The sequence below is a fragment of the Camellia sinensis genome, chromosome 12 (assembly GCF_055761805.1).
Source record: "Camellia sinensis isolate YWXY chromosome 12, ASM5576180v1, whole genome shotgun sequence".
Taxonomy (NCBI): Eukaryota; Viridiplantae; Streptophyta; class Magnoliopsida; order Ericales; family Theaceae; genus Camellia; species Camellia sinensis.
In genome coordinates this window covers 89,791,629-89,814,807 of record NC_138972.1, presented here as the reverse complement: position 1 = coordinate 89,814,807, position 23,179 = coordinate 89,791,629, and the positions used below count along the sequence as shown (strand labels likewise).

The 23,179-nt window shown below is 32.4% G+C and overlaps 1 protein-coding gene across 1 annotated transcript; it reads left to right on the top strand.

Annotated features, from left to right (window-relative positions):
• The first annotated feature begins 10,429 nt into the window (after nucleotides 1–10,429).
• LOC114322364 (E3 ubiquitin-protein ligase RZFP34) lies at nucleotides 10,430–14,108 on the top strand. Its single transcript, XM_028269651.2, has 12 exons — nucleotides 10,430–11,113; nucleotides 11,216–11,303; nucleotides 11,781–11,840; nucleotides 12,050–12,082; nucleotides 12,181–12,258; nucleotides 12,363–12,406; nucleotides 12,961–13,001; nucleotides 13,103–13,185; nucleotides 13,279–13,370; nucleotides 13,461–13,530; nucleotides 13,617–13,658; nucleotides 13,766–14,108. The coding sequence occupies exons 1-12, from the start codon at nucleotides 11,013–11,015 to the stop codon at nucleotides 13,925–13,927; spliced, it is 894 nt and encodes a 297-aa protein (XP_028125452.1). The 5' UTR covers nucleotides 10,430–11,012; the 3' UTR covers nucleotides 13,928–14,108.
• The last annotated feature ends 9,071 nt before the right edge of the window (nucleotides 14,109–23,179 follow it).

The following is a 23,179-nucleotide window of genomic DNA, read 5'->3' as shown; positions in this document are numbered from 1 at the left end:
GCCATTATTTATATAATTTTCTAAAATTAATTAGGTATTGAAAAAAAGAAAATTTATCCATAAATCTTAGTTTCTGAAAAGTTGAATTATTTAGTCATAAAAGTTTTTTTTGCTCCATTTAGTCCCATTTGCACATCAATCTAATGTTCGAAACATTAATCTGATGTTTGCAATCTAATGTTTGAAACATTAATCTGATGTTCGAAATCTAATGTTCGAAACATTAATCTGATGTTTGAAACATTGTAATGGGACCTTTCAGTCTATAAGAAAATTTTTAGGACTAAACAGTGTATAAGTTATTAATTTGAGATTTATTGGTGCATTCCCTTTGAAAAAATTCAGTGACATTACATTTAGTAGGGAGATTTAAAAAGAAATTTAAAAAGTAAAAAAGTAAATATAAATAAAATATATTTATATTTTACCTAATTTCACATATCTTTTTTTTTTTCATTTTTTAAATTCCTTCTAAATTTTATAACCAAACACAACATTAATATTTATTTATAATTATTAAATAATTAAAAGATAAACGATGATGGACGCACTTATTTGGTGTGTATATTGACTTATCATTGATGGGGAGTTTTATATAAACAATATTATATGATAGCATATGAGTATTTATTAATTTTTCTATCTATTTTTAATTATGTAAAACACACACAATTCACTTTCGACGTATTTGGTTGGGAGATTTAAAAAAAGATTTGAAAAGAGAAAAAGAAAAAATGTGCGAAACTATGTGAAATGTAAGTATATTTTATTCACATTTCACTTACTTTTTTTTATTTTTTTTTTCAAATTCCTCCTCAAATTCCCTAACCAAAAACAACATTAGTACATCTATTTCCCTCATTTATGCCCAAATTACTCCTGTATAATTGTAATTTGAAATTTTGATTTCTTTAGCTCTTTTCCTTCCATTTACATTAAATACTTTTATCAGATGACACTTTTATTTGTTAAATTTTTTTCTCATGGTTCTGGAAAATGAGATTTTAAGCATGTGGTGTTGTGAGTTATGAGAAGTAAAGGATTAGATATTTTCTAACAAAGTTGATTTGTACTGCCATGCTTGAAAACGACTTCACTTTCGTCTCACACGATTGGTTTTTCCTTTCAGCCAAAAAATATAAAATTTAAAATTAAAGGTTCTTATCAGAATTAATTTTTTTAACAATTTTTTTGACTTTTATCAAAAAATATGTAAAAAAATAATAAATAAAAAAAAGAATTTATTTTTTAAGCTTTTGACTATTATAACTAATTAACAAACATAACTTAATACTCTATTTGGTTGGCTGGAATGAATTGAAAATGAATAGAATGATCATTCCTTAAGTTCTCAGGTAGAATCACCCTTCTCTTAAAATAATGAATGATAATTTCAAATGTAATATATTTTATCATTATTTTTTAAATTAAATATATTCTATTCTATTTTATTCCACTTAATCAAACACTACCTAAAAAATGACTGGTTCACTACAACTCGACCAATTTTTAAATCCATGCTTTTGCTCTAGTCATACACCACAAAACTTCCAGTATTACTTTGGACCAAAGTGAACCTTGGGAAACCATTCACCCAACCCAACCCGTTGAAAAGCCCTTCTGGACGATGGGCTTTAAAAGTAGGCCGCTTTTAAGACCGATGTTTTCAAGTTTGTTACTGAGCAGAAGCCTGTTTAGCCCACTTTTCAAAGCCCATATGCTATTGTTTGGATTCAAAATTGACCGGATAAGCGCATCAAAACAAGGGGAAATCACATAACAATGTAATAGTAAAAATATAATTTCAAATTAATGATAAATTTTATTAATTTTAATAATTAAAATTATAAATTTTTTCATATATTTGTAATTATTTTTTTAAACTTACATTGAGTTATAATTTTTCCTTAAAACAATCAATTGTCTGTAAAGGGAAAAATAACAAATTTTCTGAGTTTAGTTGTTAAAAAAACGTGGGCCCATCAATTTGTATTAATTTTTTAATAAAATTTTTCATGTACTATAAATGGAGAGGGAAAGTCAAACACAAAATCTCTCAACAAAATATATTGGTTCTAGCCAGCACTATTTTTCAAATGATTTTTTAAAAAATATATATATATTCCATAAAAAAATATATAAAATTATGCATCAAGAAAAAATTCAAATTATTTATATGTGTTGTAACCTCTTAGAGCATCTCCAACGGTTCAGTATTTTTTTCACCAAATTTGAGTAAAAAATGGCTCATTTTCTCAATCTGATATCAGTTGTTCCGACGGTGCATCAAAAGAAGGATCATTCCGTGGGTCAACCGGTTGGTCAATCGGTAAGGGTAATTTATTTTTTTTTTTTGACCTTTTTGTACGGCTGAGTAAGGAATCTGTGAAATCCGTAATCCGATCCAGTCCAGTCCAATCCGATAGGTTTAGATTGGTTTTTTGAATCGGTGGTTCAGTTCCGGATTGAAGAATTAAAAATCCGTAGTCCACGGATTGGTTCCGAATTGAGCCCCTCGGTTTCGGATTGGAACCGATCCGGACCGTATACAAATAGTATATATTTTTATTATACATCCTCCCCTATAATATATTCTCTTATTCCATATAAAACCTAAACTCAAACCTAAACCCACATAATATCTTCTTTTATTACTTTTGTTTGTTAGTTTTTAGTTTTAATTTGTAATGGTCTATATACTTATGGTGAAACTAGTTTTCTTATAGTTGTTTAAATTCTAGAAAAGTATGTCGCTATTATAAAAAGACATGTTGCTATTGTAGAACTAATATAGCGCTATGTTTATGTTTTTATGAAATTAAAGTGTTATATATATATATATTTTTGTTATTTAATTATGTAAATCCGTGGTCCTAAACCGATGCAATCCGTGTTTAAATGGATTGGTTCGGATTGGTTCCATGATTTAAATGGATTGGATTGGTTCCAATTTTTCAAGAACCGTAGATAACGGATTGGTCCTGATTTTACTCCAATCCGGTCCAATTCGGATCATGCTCACCCCTACCTTTTTGAACTGTTTAAACCTACCTATTTGAACTGTTTGAACCTGTTTCCGGTCGACCGGCCGGACGTCCGGTAGGTTGACCGGTGGGCCAACTTGCAACGTTACAGCAAAGTGAATTGGTGAAGGTTCACGCAAATTCTCAGTTTAGTGAAAAATTTGTTCCGTTCTTTGTTTGATATCAGTTTGGTGAAATCATTGGAACAGAAAAAGTTACTTTTTTTATCAAATTCAAATTTAATATTGAATCTGATGCAACATTAGAGATGGTCTTAGCTAAGAAATTATACAGATTTGAAACACCACGCACAGCTATGTGCCCATTCAATAATGTGAAAATCACTAGTTTTTAATAAAACAATCATTATATAAAATAACAAATTTTACAGACTTTGTTCTTACTAACTAATATGATATACAATAATGAAACTTTAAATTTTGAAACAGAAAATACTTTAATGATAATGGAAAATGTCTTATGAGTAAGTAAACTTTATTTTGTAAGATTTATTAGATTATATAGCATTACTCTTAATTTATTTTTTTTATTTACAAAATTACTTTACAAACTTATGTGACAATTGGTTGTTTCTATCATTTAAATTCATTAAACTCCATTTCAGGTTTCAATCCTTTTTTTATTACATGGCATATCAATTTGTTAAAAAAAAAGTTGACAAAAGAAAAAAATATATTTATATTACATTTTTATTTAAAAAATAGAGGCAAAATAATCAGACAACTCAAACACAGTATTATAGGCTCACTCTTGGATAATGGCCCATACTTAAATGGGTTTAGGTCCAAAATTGATTTATGTGGTTCTCTCTCTTCTTGAGCCCACACAAACGGGAGAGGGTAATACATGCTGGCATGGCCAGTCCAGCTATGCACTGTCACAACATTTGCCCTTCATCACGTTTTATTCAGAGTTCGGATCCTCGGCCGCCCTCTCCTCCATTCCCCTAGCGTCTCGAAATGACATCATTTTGAAGAAAGATTTCAATTAAGAAAAAAAAAGGAGTTAACCAGACTTCCCTCTCTCTCATCTTCTCCAAAACCTCTCAAACGCTAAAACCCACATCTCTCTTCACTGTCTTCTCTTCTTCCCACTCCAAGAAACGGCGAGGCCATTCCCGTCCTCCTCTCAATTAAACCTGCATGAGATTTTCCTCAATCAACCAATAATCTCGAAGAACTCCCAAATCTTTTTATCAATTAATTTGTTTGTCAGCTTCTCAATCATCCCAATTCAAAAGAAATTGGTTAAAAAAAAGACCACCTCTTCGAAACTAAACGAAAACTCTAACTGAAGAAACTCCAAAATCAGCTCACACTAACACCCAAAAAAAAAAAAAAATTCAAAATCATCATAAAAAGATTCAGTTATTTTTGTGAAAATCAAAGTCCTTCAACGTTTACATTTCTGGGCAATGATAATTCCTCGAACCCACTAACATAATGCTAATCCATATGTATTTACATAGCTTTTATCAAAACTATGATCTTCACCAACCAGTTGTCTTTGAGCTTGAAGAAAAGAACTAAAAAGTTCTCCAACTTTAATACAGAGAAAGATAGAAAGGATCTAAGCAGTCGTAGAAGGTGGTGAAAAGCTAGCGATTTGCAGGGATAACCCAGAGAAGAAAGAGTCTGGATCTATCGCTGCCTTCCTTTTTCTCCCTCTTTCTTTCCTTCTTCACCCTTTTTTGGTTTGCTCATGTTCTTTTTTTTCCTTTTTTTTTTTAAAATCTTGCCCCAAGACGCTATCGTTTTGGGGTGCCGCAAGAATGACCGAAAGAGAGGGCAGCCGAGAATTTGGACTCTTTCATTCGTTTGGAGAAAACTGATTAGTCTTTTAATTTTAAATTCAACAATGATATAGAGCTCTAAAGTTTGAACTCTAAAAAAAATTCTAGTGATATAACAAGAGTCAAAAAAAAAAAAAAAAAGTCAAAACATCACATTATTGGAGTGGAACCAACCTCTAAAGCTCATTTAAAACTCATGTTTTAGAGATCCATAGGGTATGTTTGGTTTGTGTTTGAGGGATGTGTTTTAGAGATAAAAAGTACGAAAAGTTATTTGGTTTGGTTACTTTTAAAAACTTATTTGTAGAGAAAATTTTCCAAAATTTTTTCAGAAATACAAACCAAACGAACCCATAACATTTTTATTTTAAATTTTATTTTACTCACACATTTAAAATAATAATAATAATAAATAAAATATGTGTTTTAATTAACTTAAATTTGTAAAATTCACAAATTCAAATGTATCAATACACTTTTTAAATACAGAATTTAAAATTTAAAATTATTAATTTAATATGTTTTATTTACACATTCTATTAATATTAGGGAAAATGTTTGAGGGCCCGAAATGCCTGACTCGAATGCTCCGAATGTCCAAAACGACGTCGTTTTGGGCATTCCGTTTTTTTTTTTTTTTTCTCGCCATTTTCGACCTTTGCAATGCAGAGGAAGAGGGAGAGAAGGAGAGGGAGAGGGAGAGGGAGAGAAAGAGAGAGAGAGAGGTCGCGTCGCCTGCGCCTCCCGCCGCCTATCGCGTCGGCCACCGCCGATCGCGTCGGCCACCACCGATCGCGTCTGCCTCGCCTCAGTCCCTCCTCCTCTATTTTTTAGGCCCCTTCCAGTCTTTCCTCCCCCTCCCCTCGCCTCCCCTTCCTTCCCTTCTTCTTCTTTCTCCTTCTTCTCAAATTCAAATCAAATTTAGCTCGAAACCCTTTCGGACCCTGTAGCATAGCTCTAATATTAGTCTACATAAAATTATTTTTATATTATTATTATTTTAATGAGGAGAGACAGGGACACAAAGTGGATAAAGTATAGTATAGGACTAGAATCCAGGAGGCGATGACGTGGTGCCTTGTCAAATGGGAATATCCGCCAAACCTTATCCACTTTCACTTTACTTTTAAGTGATTTTATGCTCTGCGAATGAGGCATAACAAAGTCAAACGATGTTACACAAAGTGGATAAACCACGAGCGACGGACCACCGGCCGCCAGCTGTTTCGCTAATCCCATGTTTGTTTTTTTGGGGGGGTGAATAATCCCATGTTCTCTTATCAGTAAAAAAAGTAAGCTCCGAGATTCTAAAAATTTTATTACAAAATAAATTTTTTATTAAATGTCTTATTTGTCACATTTATATAAAATATTTGATAAAAATTTTAATAAAATTTTTGATTGTCTAATATTTTTGCAGTAAAAAGAATGATTTTGTGTCCTATATTATAATTTAAAAAATAATTTAATTTACAATATATTTTTTTAGTACTATGAATTTTATATTTAAATTATTGTATTTGTATTAATTTTATCTCATCATCAATTATCGATTATAATTAAACAGAGGTTACTGATCTAAACACCAGTTAATGGTAATGCTAAAATTGATTTAAAATCAAATAGTTTAAGTATAAAATTAATATTATTAAAAGAATAGGAGTTGAATTGATTTTTGAATTACAATTTAGGAAGCGAAATAATATTTCCTGTAATATAACACCAGTGTTACAAATTTAGAAAACTTTATTTAAGAAATTATCTTAAAATAATAATCAATGGTTTATATTTATTATTGTGAGTGTGGTCCTTTTTTGTAATAGAATGTAGCCTATAATTCACTAATTTTAAATCTATATGTCACACATATTTTTTTGGGTATTCTCTGAAATAATTTTTTTTTTTTTTTTGATCAACTCTGAAATAAATTTTTATGATTCACAAAATTTGATAATATCAGCAATGTTATAAATTAAAAAAATTATTATAATAAAAAAAGAAAAAATTAATGAAATATCTCTATCAAACTTTGGATGGTAGAAGCGATTCAATATATTTTTTTTATTAGCTAAGGTCTTTCGATAAAAAAAATTTGTGATCAAACAAAAGAAATTTCTAAATTTTTCTGTGTTGTGACAAATTTTTTGTGTGTTGAATTTTCCTTGTAAGTGTTGAGGGACTCAACTACTATGAAAATATATGTCTTTTATATCATAAAATCTTAATATCATAGATCTTTAAAAAAAGTTCCAAAAAAAATAATATTTTTTCATTATTAGTTTTTCATGTTTCTCTAATTATAATTTTAACAAAAAATTATTAAAAAAATTACATAATACTTGTATTGGTATAAATCCCACACTCATATAAGTATTATAAAAAAAAAAAAAAAAAATTAATTGGTAACATTGCTCTAATCTTAATTCTGTTAGGAAAAATGGATGATTTTTCACAAGTAAATCAATTAGTAGAAATAAAAACTAATGTGAAGAAATTAAATCAATAATGACACAAGAATTTTTATGTGGTTCTCTCAATATAAGATACGTCTACTGCATCGAAATCCGATTTTATTATCCACTAAAAGTTTTCAAGCGATTGCAAACAAGACACGAATATTTTCACAAATCACCTTTAAGTAAATTTTAAATAATCATAAATTAATAAGAGAAAAGATTTACTAAATAAATGAACAAAAAATTTCAAAATAGATTATAAAAAATCCAAAATAATATATCCAAATCAATATCCACTGAAGCAGCTAAATATGCACCCAATTCACCCCACACGTTTTGCGAGGAACAAAAACAGCACCCTTAAGCCTGTGTTTGGCAAGTGGGTTTGCAGGTTTTTTTAACTATTTTAGTCACAAAAAATAAAATAAGTTATTTTAGGCATAACAAACAAAACATCATATCCAACCCATAATCATTACATTCTTCTCTTACAAAAAAACTTTAAAAAGTCAAAAAGTTCTTCTCAAACCAAGCTTTTAAGCCCAGATTAAAATAACTAAAAAAGTCAAAAAGTTAAAAAACTAACTCACTTCCCAAACGGAGGCTAAATATGCACCAACTGTTTTTTGAGGACGTGAGAACAATACATTGATAAAGCATTAGAAGGAAAAAAAAAAAAACCCGAAGTCTTTTTCTGAATATGCACCAACTTGATTACACTGCAAGCTTTCATATGTACAGAAAAACCGAATTGGTTGACCAAATCTTACGGCAGCCGCAGCCCTTCGAAAAGACAAAATAATCCTCAAAAACATTGCGTTTGATTTGTATTTAAGAAAATAATCTTACTTGCTTCTATTTTTTTAAAAATATTTTTTAGAAAATTATATTTTTTTATTTTTCATATTTTTTTATTTTTATTGAATTTTTTTAATATTTTAAGTAATTTTTTTAATTTTTTAGACATATGTAACATAAATATATCTAAAAAGTAAAAAATTTGTGAAATTTTTTTTAAAAAAATTCACCAAATACCAAAAATAAATAAAAGAATTCAGTATATTTTTTTATATTTTTATGTATTTATTAATTTTTTAAAATATTTTTTTCATAATTTTTTTACTTTTTAGATACATCTAAGTAAGATATATCTAAAAAAGTAAACAAAAAATGTTTAAAATTTTAAAAATATTCACTAAAAACAAAAAAAAATTAAAAAACTGAATTTTCAAAAAATTTAATCCAAAAAACTCAAATCAAACACATTGATTGTTTTTTCTTGGGCTTATTATTAAAGCCCTAATTGTTACTAAATAAATTATTAAATATTTCTTAGGTCTCAAAAAATTAGTTATAATTTTTTATACTATAACTAACACTAAACTAAATTAAATTTTTTTAATAAACTAATTAAATCTCATATTTCACCAATAAAATATACCCATCCAATTCTACACTTATTCATAACCCTTGTGATTTGTCAACTGCCAACTATTTCACACAAGGGCTAATTGCAGGAATTACGATGGTCAATTATAACTTTACATTTTCCATAAATAATATGTATATATAAATATATATATATATATATATATATATAAAATAAATTATACGAATGAAACGCACAACAAACCTTACATACTTGGGGTGACAGCGTAGCACCCATGTTGTCACACCTTTGAGGTTGTTTCGACTATATCTTAATAATTCAAGTTGTTTATATTATAAAATTAATTAAGTATATTATTTATATAAAAAATATAATTAATCGAACAAATATAATTTCATGATCAAGTTCAATAATAATTTTAAATTTTTTTTTAAATCATGTTAATAATTTATTTTTTCTAAACATAACTATCAAGTTTATTATTTACAGGAGCGGAGGCCCAGCACGGTTAGGAGATCACGTGCCCCTCCTTAGTTTTGAATTATTTTTTTTTGTCATGTATAAAATGTATTTTCTTTTTTTCTTAGCATGTTCTTTGGTTAAGAATTTATTAGTATGTTGTTCACAACAAGTAGTTATTTGATACTTTGGGAACATTATATAATATTTTTTATGTAATAGTTTAAATCAATAGGATAGCGAAAAATATTATAAATTAGATATAATAAACAAATTATTTTCAAGTAGTTGGCATATCACTTAGTGTAATTTGTGATTTTCTATGTTTTGAGCATCACGTACTCTAAGACTGTTTAATAACTTTTATTCAAAATACATCATTTATAAGCAACGTCATCTTTTTAATATTTTTTTTGTCAAATAAAAATTCAATAGAGTTTATAATAATATGTGCTATAAATGATGTGTTTTTATTTTTTAAAATTAAGAATTTTGATCCATCACTTTTTGTGCTAAAATTGAAAACTTACATCATCATCCCACATTGAGTTATTCCACACTATTATAGAATTTTGATTTGTTATTATTAATAATGAATATGTAATTTTTTATATTTAAATTTGTCTCATAAAATTATTATTATCTTAATGTTGCTCATGATTTTTTTTAAAATAAAAAATTATAATTAATAAATGTCCCTTCTAACTTAATTTTCTGACTCCACCACTAATTGTTGATTACGAATATTTAATTAATTTAAATTATTTTATTAATAATCTATTTAACAAATTTTACATTATAAACACATTAAATTAATAAAATAAATTCGAAATACAGCTTCACCTTAAGAGAAAAGGGCAGGCTTTTACAAAACAGTGGTGATTAAGAGCTCTAATAATAGAGCTCTAAGAGCATTCCTACCAGTTTATCTAAATTTTATTTTAAAATATTATTAAAAATTTCATTTCCTATTTTATAAATCACTTTTTCATTTACTTCTCCCAACAGACTCCCTATTCTTTCTCTATTCTATTAACAAATTCTCTATTTTTTCTTTATTTTATTAAAATATAATTTTTAATTATAAATTTAAAAAAAATAAAAATTATAAATGTGTACTGCAATCCCTAAACAAAGCAAAGCAAAAGAAAAAAAAGAAAAAAAAAATATGAGGGAGCAACAATAACTCCCTAGAAATAGGAAGTCACTGTAACAAAAACTAATTTAGAGAATCATTTAGGGAAGCTGATGCAGGTATATAGGGAGCCACTTACCCCTTAAAATAGATAAAGAGATACTTTAGGACATCTATTGAGAATGCTCTAATAAAAACATTAATGATGTGACAATTAAAAATATATATATATATATATATATATCAAAAATCAAAACATCAAATTATACCGTGGGACTCATAAGTTAGAGGTCTTCTAAAACTTACAATAGTGGTCTTAAGCATTTTTTTTTAACAAAAATAAGGCGCGATGTAGCAGACGACTGGCAAACGGAGCGTGGGGCTTGTAAAATCCTCGCTTATCCGCAAATATTGTCATATCCCAAACTATCCCTATCAGTTAAGATCGTGACAACACAACTTCCTCTCAAACTACCTATACTCAAAAATAACTTGGGTACTACTGTAATTTTACACTCATAAGCCCCTCCACCCCTACCAACCGCTGTTTTCGCGCCACATAAAAACAGAGCATCCCTCCACCATCTCCGCTCATTACACTTCAAAGAACCCCACCCATCTCTCTCTCTCTCTCTCTCTCTCTCTCTATATATATATATATATGCAATATAATAAGTGCAGATAATAAGAAGAAGAAGAAGAAGAAAGATTGAAGGTTTTCAGAAACTGGAAAGAAATGGGTAGTGAATTAGAGCACAAATCATTGTGTCATGGGTCGGACTCGTTGGTTAAAGAGGAGTCTCTGAATATGATTGAGATTGGTTCTGAAAAATTCGGGTAATTAGTCTTTGGATTTGATCTGTTTCTGTGTTTGTTTTGTGATTTAAAGTTGTTTTTGTCATGTTCTTAGTTTTTTTATTGTTGGGTTTTCGGTTGTAGGTGTTCTCATTACAGGAGGAGATGCAAAATCAGAGCCCCCTGTTGTGATGAGATCTTTGATTGCAGACATTGCCATAATGAAGCCAAGGTCTCTCACCTTCATTCCTCTCTCTCTCTCTCTCAATTTGGGTGGGCCCAACTCCACAGTTTGATCCACAAAATTAAGAATTTGACATTATAATTCCAAATTTAATACGCTAAAATTTGTAAGTCTGGATTAAATTTAGACAGAATCTCAACAGAAATTCTCACAACCCGAGCCTAATCTAAATTCTTTGAGATAAACTCGTGTTCGGTCTTAGATAAGCAAGTTCGAGTAGATGTTAGGCTCGGGTTCGGGCTTGAGCAAATCCCTTTACACCTCGGATTGAGTCTGAACCTGCCCAAGTTCCAACCCTACTTGAGACTATTATTACGACTCAATTTGTCACCCGGCTAACTCTTTGGTTTCTTTTTTTTTTTTTTAAATCTCGTCAAATAAGATAAGATATGATTCAATAATTGATGATTGTTAAGGTTTTTTTTTTTTTTTTTTTTTTTTGTTAACATTATTGAAAATGAACAGAACGCAGTGGACATTGATCCTCTCCATCGGCATGATATTCCACGCCATGAAGTTAAAAAGGTATGCTTTTTTTTTTTTTTTTTGTATATGTAATGTAGTATATGTATATTTATTTATTTTTTAATATGAATTAAATTGTTGAGGGCATGAATTTGATCCACAAACAATTTCTCTTTTTGTCATAGGATGGTTACATTTATTCCTTCTTTTCTTTTTCTTTTTTTTCCTATTATGTTTCTAATTGTTTCCTATTTTATATGCTTGTTCAGGTCATATGTTCCCTATGTAGCACAGAACAAGATGTGAGTCTCCAAAACATTATCCTAAAATGTCAAAACAATTTATCAAAAAATATTAATGTGGTTTTTAAACCTCAAATGTGCCTTTTTTTTTTTTGAAGGTTCAACAAAATTGCATTAGCTGTGGTCTTTCCATGGGAAAGTACTTTTGCCCAGAATGCAAATTCTTCGATGATGATGTAACCCTTCTACTTTATCTATTATTTATTTATTTTCATCTTTTTTATTTTTTAATTGATAAATCTAGTTAAAATGTGCTTACGAAGAAGGTTATGCATATCAGGTTTCAAAGAACCAATACCACTGTCATGAATGTGGAATCTGCAGGTTAAATTCTCACTACTTAATTATCTTTTATTACTTTCATTTAGTTTTGGTTCAATGGTAAAGGCTATGCCTGATTTTATTCAATTCTCTTAGACTGTTTGAATCAAGAATTTGAGGGGATTTATAAAGAGAAAAGAAAAATTAAGAGAAAAAGTAATCAAAATTTAGGTTATATTTCATTTATTTTTCCCTGCCAATTTCCTTTCTTTCCACAGATCCCATGATCGAAACACAACCTTAGATTGTATTTGAATCTCGGATTTGGGAAACAATTTATGAAAGGAAAAAGTAAGGGAAAGAAAGACAAGAAAATGAAGTAGAGGCTATTTTTTTTTTTTCCTCTCTCTCTTTTTTTGGGAGGATTAGGAAAATGAGAAGAAAATGAATAAAAAAGAAACCCATCTTTTCTGTTTAGAGTTACTTATTTTTCTAGTTCTCTCAACAAATCCAAGAACCAAACATGGTTTTATTGATCATTAGCATCCACATTCCTGTCCACGTTATTTTATTTTATGGATTCTTGAAACTTAATTTCCCTCTGATTGCTTTTGCAGAACCGGAGGCAAGGACAATTTCTTTCACTGCAACAAGTGCGGTAAGCCAAAGCTGATTTCCTATTTATATAATTTCCATTAAAGGGTGAAATATTTTCTTCCCAAAAACTGATTTTTGAAGAGCTTCACCGTCTCGATCCAGGATGTTGTTATTCGAAATTGATCAAGGATGCCCACCACTGCGTTGAACAGGCAATGCACCATAATTGTCCTATTTGTTTTGAGGTAAATGAAACTATGACATAATTAATGCTAACAAAACTTCAAAGAAATGTGTTGAATTATTGATTCTTAGAGGGACATTATTACAATTTGCAGTTTTTGTTTGATACGATGAAAGATATAACTGTATTACCATGTGGGCACACGATACATTTGGAATGCTTGAAAGAAATGGAGCTACATTTTAGGTAAGAAAATCACCCTACTACTTAAAAACAGCGCTTAGTTGATTTTTTTTTTCATTTTTCTTTAATTCTGACTTTCAATGGACTATGCAGATATTCATGCCCTGTTTGCTCAAAATCAATCTGCGATTTGTCCAATTTGTGGGAAAAGCTTGATCAAGAGGTATTTCTACTCTTTTTTTCTTTTTCTTTTTTTACGGGTTTTGATTTCACAAATTTTAACATTGTCTTACTAAAATTTGAATGCAGGTTGCTTCCACTCCAATGCCAAACATGTACCAAAACAAGATGGTAAGTAACAAAACTTACAAATAAACAAAATGAGCAATTAATCCATTGATTAACATACAGTAAGTGGTGTACGTATTTCTTAACACGGTGATTTTGAATTTAACTAGGTATGGATTCTCTGTAATGACTGTGGAGAAAGATCCAAAGTTCATTTCCACATTGTGGCACACAAATGCCTGAGATGCAAGTCCTACAATACTAGACAGATACAAGGAGGAGGCGGCTACGCTGCTTCATGCCCATCAAGGATTGCTGAGATGGCAAGATGATGACTGTTTGATGTTGATCAGAAGAAGATTTAACATGGACTAACAATTGTTTTCATGGCTGAGAATGTTGTTTAATGTAATGAAACAGAAGAAAATCATGCGCAAAGTAGAAGGCTTGTTTGGCATAATGTATTGCCCTTCATGTATAGTAATATATATATATATATATATTTTTTTTCCATATCCATTTCTATGCAAGAAGTAATCAAAATGTTCATCTCGTTGAATTGGGGCTGCATAAGCCATGCATTTTCAAGTGCGCAAGGTGGGAAAGAATGGCACGGGATGTTTTGTCTTAAATTTTTTGTCCCCGTGTGCCATTGCATTTCTTACTAATTTAGTAGATACACAAATTTTATCATTCAAACACAAAAGGGTTCCAAATCTCGATTCCCTTATGTACGTTTTCAGATTTAAGTGTCGAAATTTTCACATGATACAATAGTTAAAAGTATACTGAGACAGGAGAATAGAAAAACTTAAGAATAAAAAATTTTGGGTAAATTATACAAATAGTCTTTGTACTTTACCCCGTGTGTCATTTTGGTCCATGACATTTCAAATTGCGCGATTTAGCCCTTCAATTTAACGAAGTGTGTCAATTCCGTCCAATAATTGACGCCCGTTTGAAATTATGGATGGAAAGCCAACTCCTGCCTCTTACGTGCTCCCTCTAGCAATTACTGAGAGGCACACTTGTCTTTTCACCTCAAACCTTAGGTTACCTCCATCATCCCTATACTTGCATCTTCTCCAAATCAGCAAGTCCATTCTCTCTCTACACAATCAAATCATTTCTAGGGTTTTGAGTTACCAAAAAATTGTTTGACTGTAAATCTGTTGAAATTGGCGTAGATAGTGAAGATAACGATTGACGAGGTGAAAAGACGAACATGGGGATTATGAGGATTGGTGATGAAATATCAGATTATGGTAAGCAAAAAAGTACTCTTTACTTTTCTTTTCTTTTTTGGTTTTGTATTTTGTTTTATTTTATCTGTTTGCAAGTTGAGTCATTGGATGGGTCAAAGAATCTAAATTTGCTTTGCTTTGTTTGAAAGTGACAAGGTGAATATATGTTTATATATTCACTCATGTCGACACATCTAAACAACTGCACACCGACAAAAAAACTAATCAATATCTATAATTGATGTATATATAATATGTTGTGGTCCCCCTTGTCCTGTATTTTGGATCATGCAATAAATATATTATCTTCTATTTCATATCCAAATGGTCATTATTTCACTATCAAAATGTATCATGGTGGGGTTTTTAAGGCTTTAGTAAATAAGGCTTACATAGGGGGAAATTATCATTTTGGGACAATTGTGATGCTGACAAAATGAGGTTAACAAAGATAGGGGATATGGGTCAAAATATAGGTTATACTAAATTCATTTCATAGCATTATCGAGTGCATGGTAGGGACTTAAATTATGGATTAAGGCCACTTAGGAATGACAGTGATGTAATGGATACGGTGAAATGGGTGCATGTAAGTAGGATAATTGAAGTGTACTTAGAGCACATCCTTGATGATCAGTTGCTTGAGCTTGAAGAGTTTAATCCCTTTCACCATGCATCAGTTATCATTGAGGAAATTGGAAGTGGCACAAGTAATGTGGAGGGTGAGAGTGAGGTTGAAGTTGAAGTTGAAAGGCAAAGTCATGATTCATCCAACTATTCTATAGATCTAGAGGAGTTTGAGGATAGTGACTATGATTTCAATGAGGATGACATACTATTTGATGCTAATGTTGATAGGAATGTTGAATGGGGTGGTTTAAGAAGGCAGATGCATAATGATGAAAGGGTTGAGATATCTCATATTGACTGCCTAGAGCCTGATGCTAAATCTGATGATCTGAAGAGCATTAATGAATCTTCTGATGAAGAGGCTGGAAGCAATAGGGTTAGATACCCAGAGTTTAATCGAGACACAGATATGGCAAACCCACAATTCAAGGTTGGCATGGTTTTTGGCATTGCCAAAATATTCAAAGCTGCTGTTAAGGAGCATGGTATTAAGACTAGGATGGCTATTAAGTTAGTCAAAAATGATAGCATAAGGGTTAGGGCCACCTGTAAGCCACCATGTGAGTGGATGCTTTATGCATCCAAGATGCATGGACAGCCATCATTCTAGATAAAGACATATGTCCCCACTCACAATTGTGGTAGAATTTTTATAATAGACAAGTGAATTCTACCTGGCTGTCTAAGAAGTACTTAGAGACATTAAAGTCTAATCCATCTATTCCAATGCAGTCATTCAAGCAAGTTATGCAAAAGGATCACAATGTTGGTATATCCAGAAACCAAGTGTATAGGACAAAGAGAAAAGCACAAGAATTGATAGAGGGAAGCCTCATGGAACAATATGCCAAGTGTGATGACCTAGGGTATTATTTGCCCCGTTCTACCTTGTTTAACTTTAAATTCGTGGTGTTCGGAAGTTATTCCCTAAGTAAATTCTTATTCTCGTTTGTTCAGTGTTTATTTTCACCTGTTCCGAAGAGTGCGAGACCAGATCCGAAGTGCTTAGAATTGAGCGGAGAAAATTTTGGGCTGGAGAAATAGGGCCGCACGTGCGGGGTAGGGGCCACACGTGCAGAATTCAGGGGAGGTTTGGGGCAGCACATTGCAATATATGCAGGTGCGGAGCTATGTGCGGGAAGAAATGGCCGTACGTGCGGGGATGACGGCCGCACGTGTGAGAAGGAGGCTCCGCATGTGCGGGGGCATGTACCGTACGTGCGGGATACTGAGCAGTCCGAATCTCTGTTTTATTTTCTCTTTAGGGCTGTGTTTGTATCACTTTTGGCTCATCTCTCTCTCTCTAAAAATCATCTCCCCTCCCTTCTCTTTACATTTCACCCACCAAACGTAGAGTTCTTGATTTCTCAAGATCTATTGCATTTCTAACCCTAGTTCTTTCATCAAAGTGGAAGAGCTCCTCAAGAGCTTCGTTGTGTATGGTGGAGATTGGGCTTTGGCACCTTTGGTTTCTAGGGTTTCATCTCTTTTTCTTCATCAAACCTTGAGGTAGGGACTTCTTGAGTTATATATACATGTTTTGCATCATAGAAGTTGATTTAAAGGTTCTCTTGAAACTATTATGTTGGTTTTGATTTTATGACTCAAAATGTAGAGATTTTCAAATATGAGTTTCAAAAATCTTAAATCCTTTTACGATAGCATCTTGAGGGTTGAAATTATTGTAGGGAAGAAAATGATGTGTTCTTTGGGGTCCCTTTCAAGTGTTTAGTGTGTGTGTGTGTGTATGTGTAATTTGAAAAGAGGAAAATCTAGGAAATTTTGTGGGGTTTTCTTGAATAAAAGAAGATGAGGGTTTCATGGGTGATATTATATATATATACATTTATGTATGTTCATAGTGGTGTATCATGATAAGTAAAGAAGTGAAGAGTTCTTCTTGTTTTATTACAAATGCATATATATTGATGGGGGTTTCTCTACACATGAAAATTATGGAGGTTGTTTTCCAAATTTTGTTATAGCTTGAAATGATGAAAATTGTGGAAATGCATAAATTGTGGGCATGTTGTTATGTTTATTGGACAAATGGTAGCATACTTTTGGGCTAATTGTGGATTGGTATTGAAAGGGGGGGAAAAAGGGAAAAATTTGTTCATCATTGAATATTTGTTGAAAGCTTGTTGAAGGTAGAAAACATGATGTTGTATGGATGATTGTTGCTTTGACTTTTCTGAAAACCTTGCATGTCATGATCATTGATTGGAATTGGAACTTTCATTGAGAATGAAATATTGTGAAACGAAACCATGGAAATATTTATGGGATAAATACGTTGGTAAGTCCGGATAAGAGATGTAGATGAAATTGATAAGTTGGCCTGAGTGTCCGGGGTGAAAGATCGAAAACACGTGCGGAGGAGGTACCACTTCCCTTCCGATTAGCAACCGGTAAAGTGGAGTATTTGGTAGTGCTTGTTGAGCCTACTTGCAGACATCAACCTAGGGATTACCTGAGTCGTATTTACCGTCTCTATTGATTAAAATAGGAAGTTTTGGAATTGATGAGATCGCAAACTATTATTGAAACATGGTGATTTTCAAGAAGAATGTGTAATGAAATTTTCTTTAAATGGCATTGCATGGCATTTGCATTTGCATTGAATATTTGAAACCTTGCGTAACTGTATATACTTTGTAAGAATTCTCTACTGGGCTTTATGCTCACCCCTATGAGATTTGGTGTAGGAAAAGATGTGGTGATCCCGCCGAGTTGAGGGCGTGGACATATTTTGTGAAGAGTAGATGACTCTATTTGTTGTGATTTACTTTGTTAGCCAAGGGCTATTCATGTATGGGTCCAAGAGGCCATTTTTGTGTAACCAGGCTTAAGCCTTGGAAATTGTAAAGCCATGAGGGCATTTTATTATTTTTGAGACATGATGCTCTACATGCTATAAATTCATGTATTTCTATATCATTGAATGTATAATTCGCATGTGGGACTTTGTATAAACCTTGTTGATTAATAGTGCAAAGATTGGAGTATTGTTATTATTGTTTAGTGGACGTGAATTGATGTATTAAATTTACGTTGGATTATTTCGGGGCGTTACACCAAGTTATGGGATTACTATGAAGAGATAAAAAGAACTAATCCAGAGACAACTACCATAGTCAAGGAAGATGATGAAGAATCAGAAAATGAAGAACATGAAATAGATGAAGCCAAGCCTAGGTTTCAAAGGATTTTTGTGTGCTTTGGAGGTTGTAAGCAAGGTTTTCTATCAGGGTGTAGGCCATTCATTAGGGTTGATGTATGCCATTTGAAAGGGCTATACAAGGGACAATTGATGCAAGCTGTTGGTTTGGATGGGAATAACAACAACTATCCATTAGCCTTTACAGTTGTTAAAGGAGAAACAAAGAGTTCATGGAAATGGTTTTTTGAAATATTGTGTGACACTCTTGGGTGGTTCAACAAGTAAGAAATGACCTTCATGTCAAACAAGCAAAAGTAAATGCTTATTAGAAGTTTCATGCATTTATTTTTACTGTTTAGTTCATTTAATGTGTGTAACTTCTTTTTTTTTTTTCCCCCTGCAAATGTAGGGATTGTGTCCAGCACTTGTAAAGGTTGCACCAATGGCAGAGCATAGGTTCTGCATCAGACATCTTTACACCAATTTTAGAGACAGCTTCAAGGGCGTACACCTGAAGGACATTGTGTACAAAGCTGCAAAGGCTTCTTATGTACAAGCATTTAAGGCTCATATAGAAGAGTTGAAGGAAGCTAATGAAGATGCATTCAATTGGTTAGTTGCAAAACCCTTAAGCACCTGGTCTAGATCTCATTTCACACTTACAGTTAAGTCTGATATCTTAGACAATAAACATGTGTGAGAGCTTTAATAGCTTGTGTAGACCACCCCGAACTCGCTCCGTGCGCGAGGGCGCGAATTGTAGTTCTAGCTACTATAGTTCGGACTTCAGTCACGGTTCTGAATCTAATCTCACAAAGGGTAATGTAAGACTGATAAATCACCAAAGAGTCCAAATCCGGCAAATCATTTTGGAAAATCGATTTTAATCAAGAAGTGTCAAACATGGACTGCTTTGCCAGATTTCAGAGTCGCCACCTAAATATTTTATTTTAAAAAATTTAGGAAACCCTGACTCGTGTCTAAGGCCACGTGTCCGTCATCACCAAAATTGTAACGACCCCAAAATGCGTATAAGAAGTCATCCTTATTTAATTAGGGGTCAATGTGTTTTAATTTAATTATATCTATTGGAATTGAAGAACTATCTGTTGAGCTATGACTTTAAAACTGAAATTACCGAACTTTACGGGTTCAGAAATCAAAATTGAGTACTTGGGTATGTTATTGGGAATTTTTAGAACTATTTGGGAAAACTAATTGGAATTCTAAATTGTCTGATCCGTTAATGCACGTTTGGGTGATTAATTTTGAGCTGCAAAATTGAAGGCTGTAGAGGCTTCAGAAACCGGAACAGAGGACATATTATTGATCGGCATGATTTTTAGAGTCATCTGGAAAGTTTAGTTAAAATTTAATTTTGTGCGATTCGTAAGGGCGTGTTTAGGCCCTCCTTATTTGTGATAAAGCTTGTAAAATTATATATTTGGGTGTGTGTGAGTTATTTGAGGGGTGAACTCATCTTTTGAAGTCAAAAAAAGCAAAATATCTAAGGAGGGGAAGAGGAAACCGTGAGAGAGAGAGAGAGAGAGAGAGAGAGAGAAGAGGCAAAGCTTCTCCCTAAGGAAACTCAACATCCATGGAAGCTTGAAGTTAACATCCATAGAAGCTTGAAGACGATTGAAGAAGATAGAAGATAGAGGAATAAGATCAACCAAAAGCTTGGGAAAATTGAAGAGATTAAGGGAAGAACAAAGATTTGGGTAAGGTATGTGGTTCTAACTACTAACCTTGTAGAGAATCCATCAATCAAGGTTTAATTTGGAAATTTCATACGTAAATGAACAAGTGTGTTGGGTTATGAATGGATTGGGTTGAATTCAAGAAATTGAACCTTGAGTTGAGTTCAATCATAAGAATGATTCATGGAATAATAAGGTTTGGTATGTGAATCACCTATGTGTAAGATGTATTTACATGATTTGGAGCACATATTGTAGAAGTTTGAATGTATAGAAAAGATGTGATTGAAGTTTAACTTTGAGCAAGATTGATGTAATTAAGATGGAATTCCATTTGAATGATGTTAGGTTGTTATGTTTTGGGAGGAATTCTACATGTTTTTGAGCAATTAGACTTGGAATCAAGCTTAAAAAATGAAAAGATTAAATGTTGAAGCAAAAACCATTTTCGGACTGATGTTTTTTGCCCAGATTGCACGAGCGGCCACGGGCACCGCACGAGCGGACATGAAGAAGAAAAAGGGGTTTTCATTTTGTTTTTGGGTGCTCGAGTGGCCGGGTTCTTCCGCCCGAGCGGAATTGGGCCGCACGAGCTGCCAAAGTGGGCGCACGAGCGGCCACCCCTGTTTCAGCATACACTGAGTAACTTTGAACAAGCATATCTTTTGCATCCGGACTCCGTTTTGAGTGATTCTTGAGCCTAAAATCAAGCCCCGGAAGTCTAGTTTCTAATGGTGGTAGTCTCACTCCCAAATTTTAAATATATAAATAGTTATGCCCAAATTAGTGGCGGCTGTTCACTTTCTGTCAACCAGTTTTGTACCATTTCTTCACCTAAACCATTTCCCATTGATTTCTCCTATTTTCTGAGACATGGATTATAATTTATTAAAGAATAATGAGCTTGGTACCACCATGTCTAATTGATTGAATGATCAAAGATAATAAGTAAATGATCGAGTATAATCTCATATTATGTGTTGTGCAATGTACTTGTAGGTCGAGACGAGGACATCATCCCATTACTACCGGAAGCCGATCACTGTGAGTAATAGTATGCCATATGTACATTTTACTTACTGTTAATGACTATTGTTACTAATGCTCTGTTCCTCGTAAGTGATTACATTAGCATTATGTCAGTTGGAAATCAGTGTGAACGTTGAAAGAGTTGCATACATCGGTATGACTTTGGAATCATTCTATTCTGTCTATAACGCATATTAACCCTCTGTCATCTATAAGCAACTATATTGTTTCTTAATGAATAAATAGAACTTATGTTCATCTTTGAATGATGAAATCTGTGTGAATTTAAGATCATTTTTGTTTGCCACTAATGAATCTGAGATTATCCTGTTGTGTTATACATGGACCCAAGGTCGTTCAGAACCTATGATATGAACACAAAAGTCTACCATTGTTATGTGACCCACGTTATGATATGAATTATGCTATCTCTATTGACCATACTGTAATGATACATGCGTCTTCCGTTAATAATTATTAATGATACTCTGTTATCTACAAGTTAGCGGTATTGATTCATAACGAATAATGAAATGTGTGTATATTATGGAACTACAGTATCTATTTGTTAATAATCATTATTAACACTCTGTTAAATGCAAATTAGCTATGTTAACTCATGTGAATGATTAAAAAAATCTGTGCGCCTCCGTATAACTCTGAAACTAATAATTCATGTGTCTTCTGTCAATGAATATTGTTACTGTTCTGTTATTTCTGGGCTGATGGTCGTTCTGATATTTCTGGGCCGATGGCCGTTCTAATATATCTGGGCCAATGGCCGTTCTGTATCTGTTAGGCTTATGGCCGTTCTGTATCTGCTAGGCCTATGGCCGTTCTGTAAGATCTGTGGGCTTAAAGCTGTTCTGTATTATATATGGGCCCGAGGCCATTCTGTATTATAGGTCGTATTGAAACATAGTTATGGATAAGACCTGTACATGGTTGGTATTTGTTTATTTATTTTATCCAAGGTTTTGTTTATTCAATTACCTTCTTATGTTGCTATTATTCACTGAGCCTTGCTCATTCTGTTTTATGTACATTTCTGTAGGTGAGCCATCGGGGATTGACACTAGAGTTGTACTGAGGTTCGCTTGTCTACCAAGTCACCTGGGGTATGTCTCTACGTGGAGGCCTTAGTTTATTGTTGGGAGTCATATAAATGAATAAGTCTTATAAAGTGTGTGTAAGATCTATAGAAATTCTGTGAGGATATATGTATATTTGGAAATGTATTTAAATGTTTAAATCCAATTAAACCATCATGTATGCACAAGCTCAATGGATGATGTCTTTTATTGATAATGCTTCCGCTTAAGGCCCCGTATGTGATTAATATTATTCTAAAATTCTGTTTGAGGCCTATGTATAGGCTGGTCATGGTCCAAACTTTTAGGGGCGGGTTTGGGTCGTGACAAAAGTTGTCTTGTCTCGGAAACTTGGGTACGAGGGGGGAAGGTCATGAAATAAGCACCCCCACTCGCCTGATCAAAGATCGGCCTCTACTAACATGATATGTTATTTTTGAAAACACATGTGTTCTTATTCCGGTTATTAATCTAGAATTACTATGTGATGCGCACAACATACAAGTATTGACTAAATCACTCGAGTTAGGACAAAACATCTCATGTTTGTTTTTCGAAAATAGTTTGGAAGTTACTACTCGCAAGTAGGCTAAGTCGCGGGTTTGCCACCTTCAAGTGGGCTTAGAAAAACATTTTGATGAATTGCCACTTCAAGTGGGCTTAAAATGCACATTTTGATGAATTGTTCCAATTCAAGCAATGAAGCCTTCATCCACAGGCATTCATG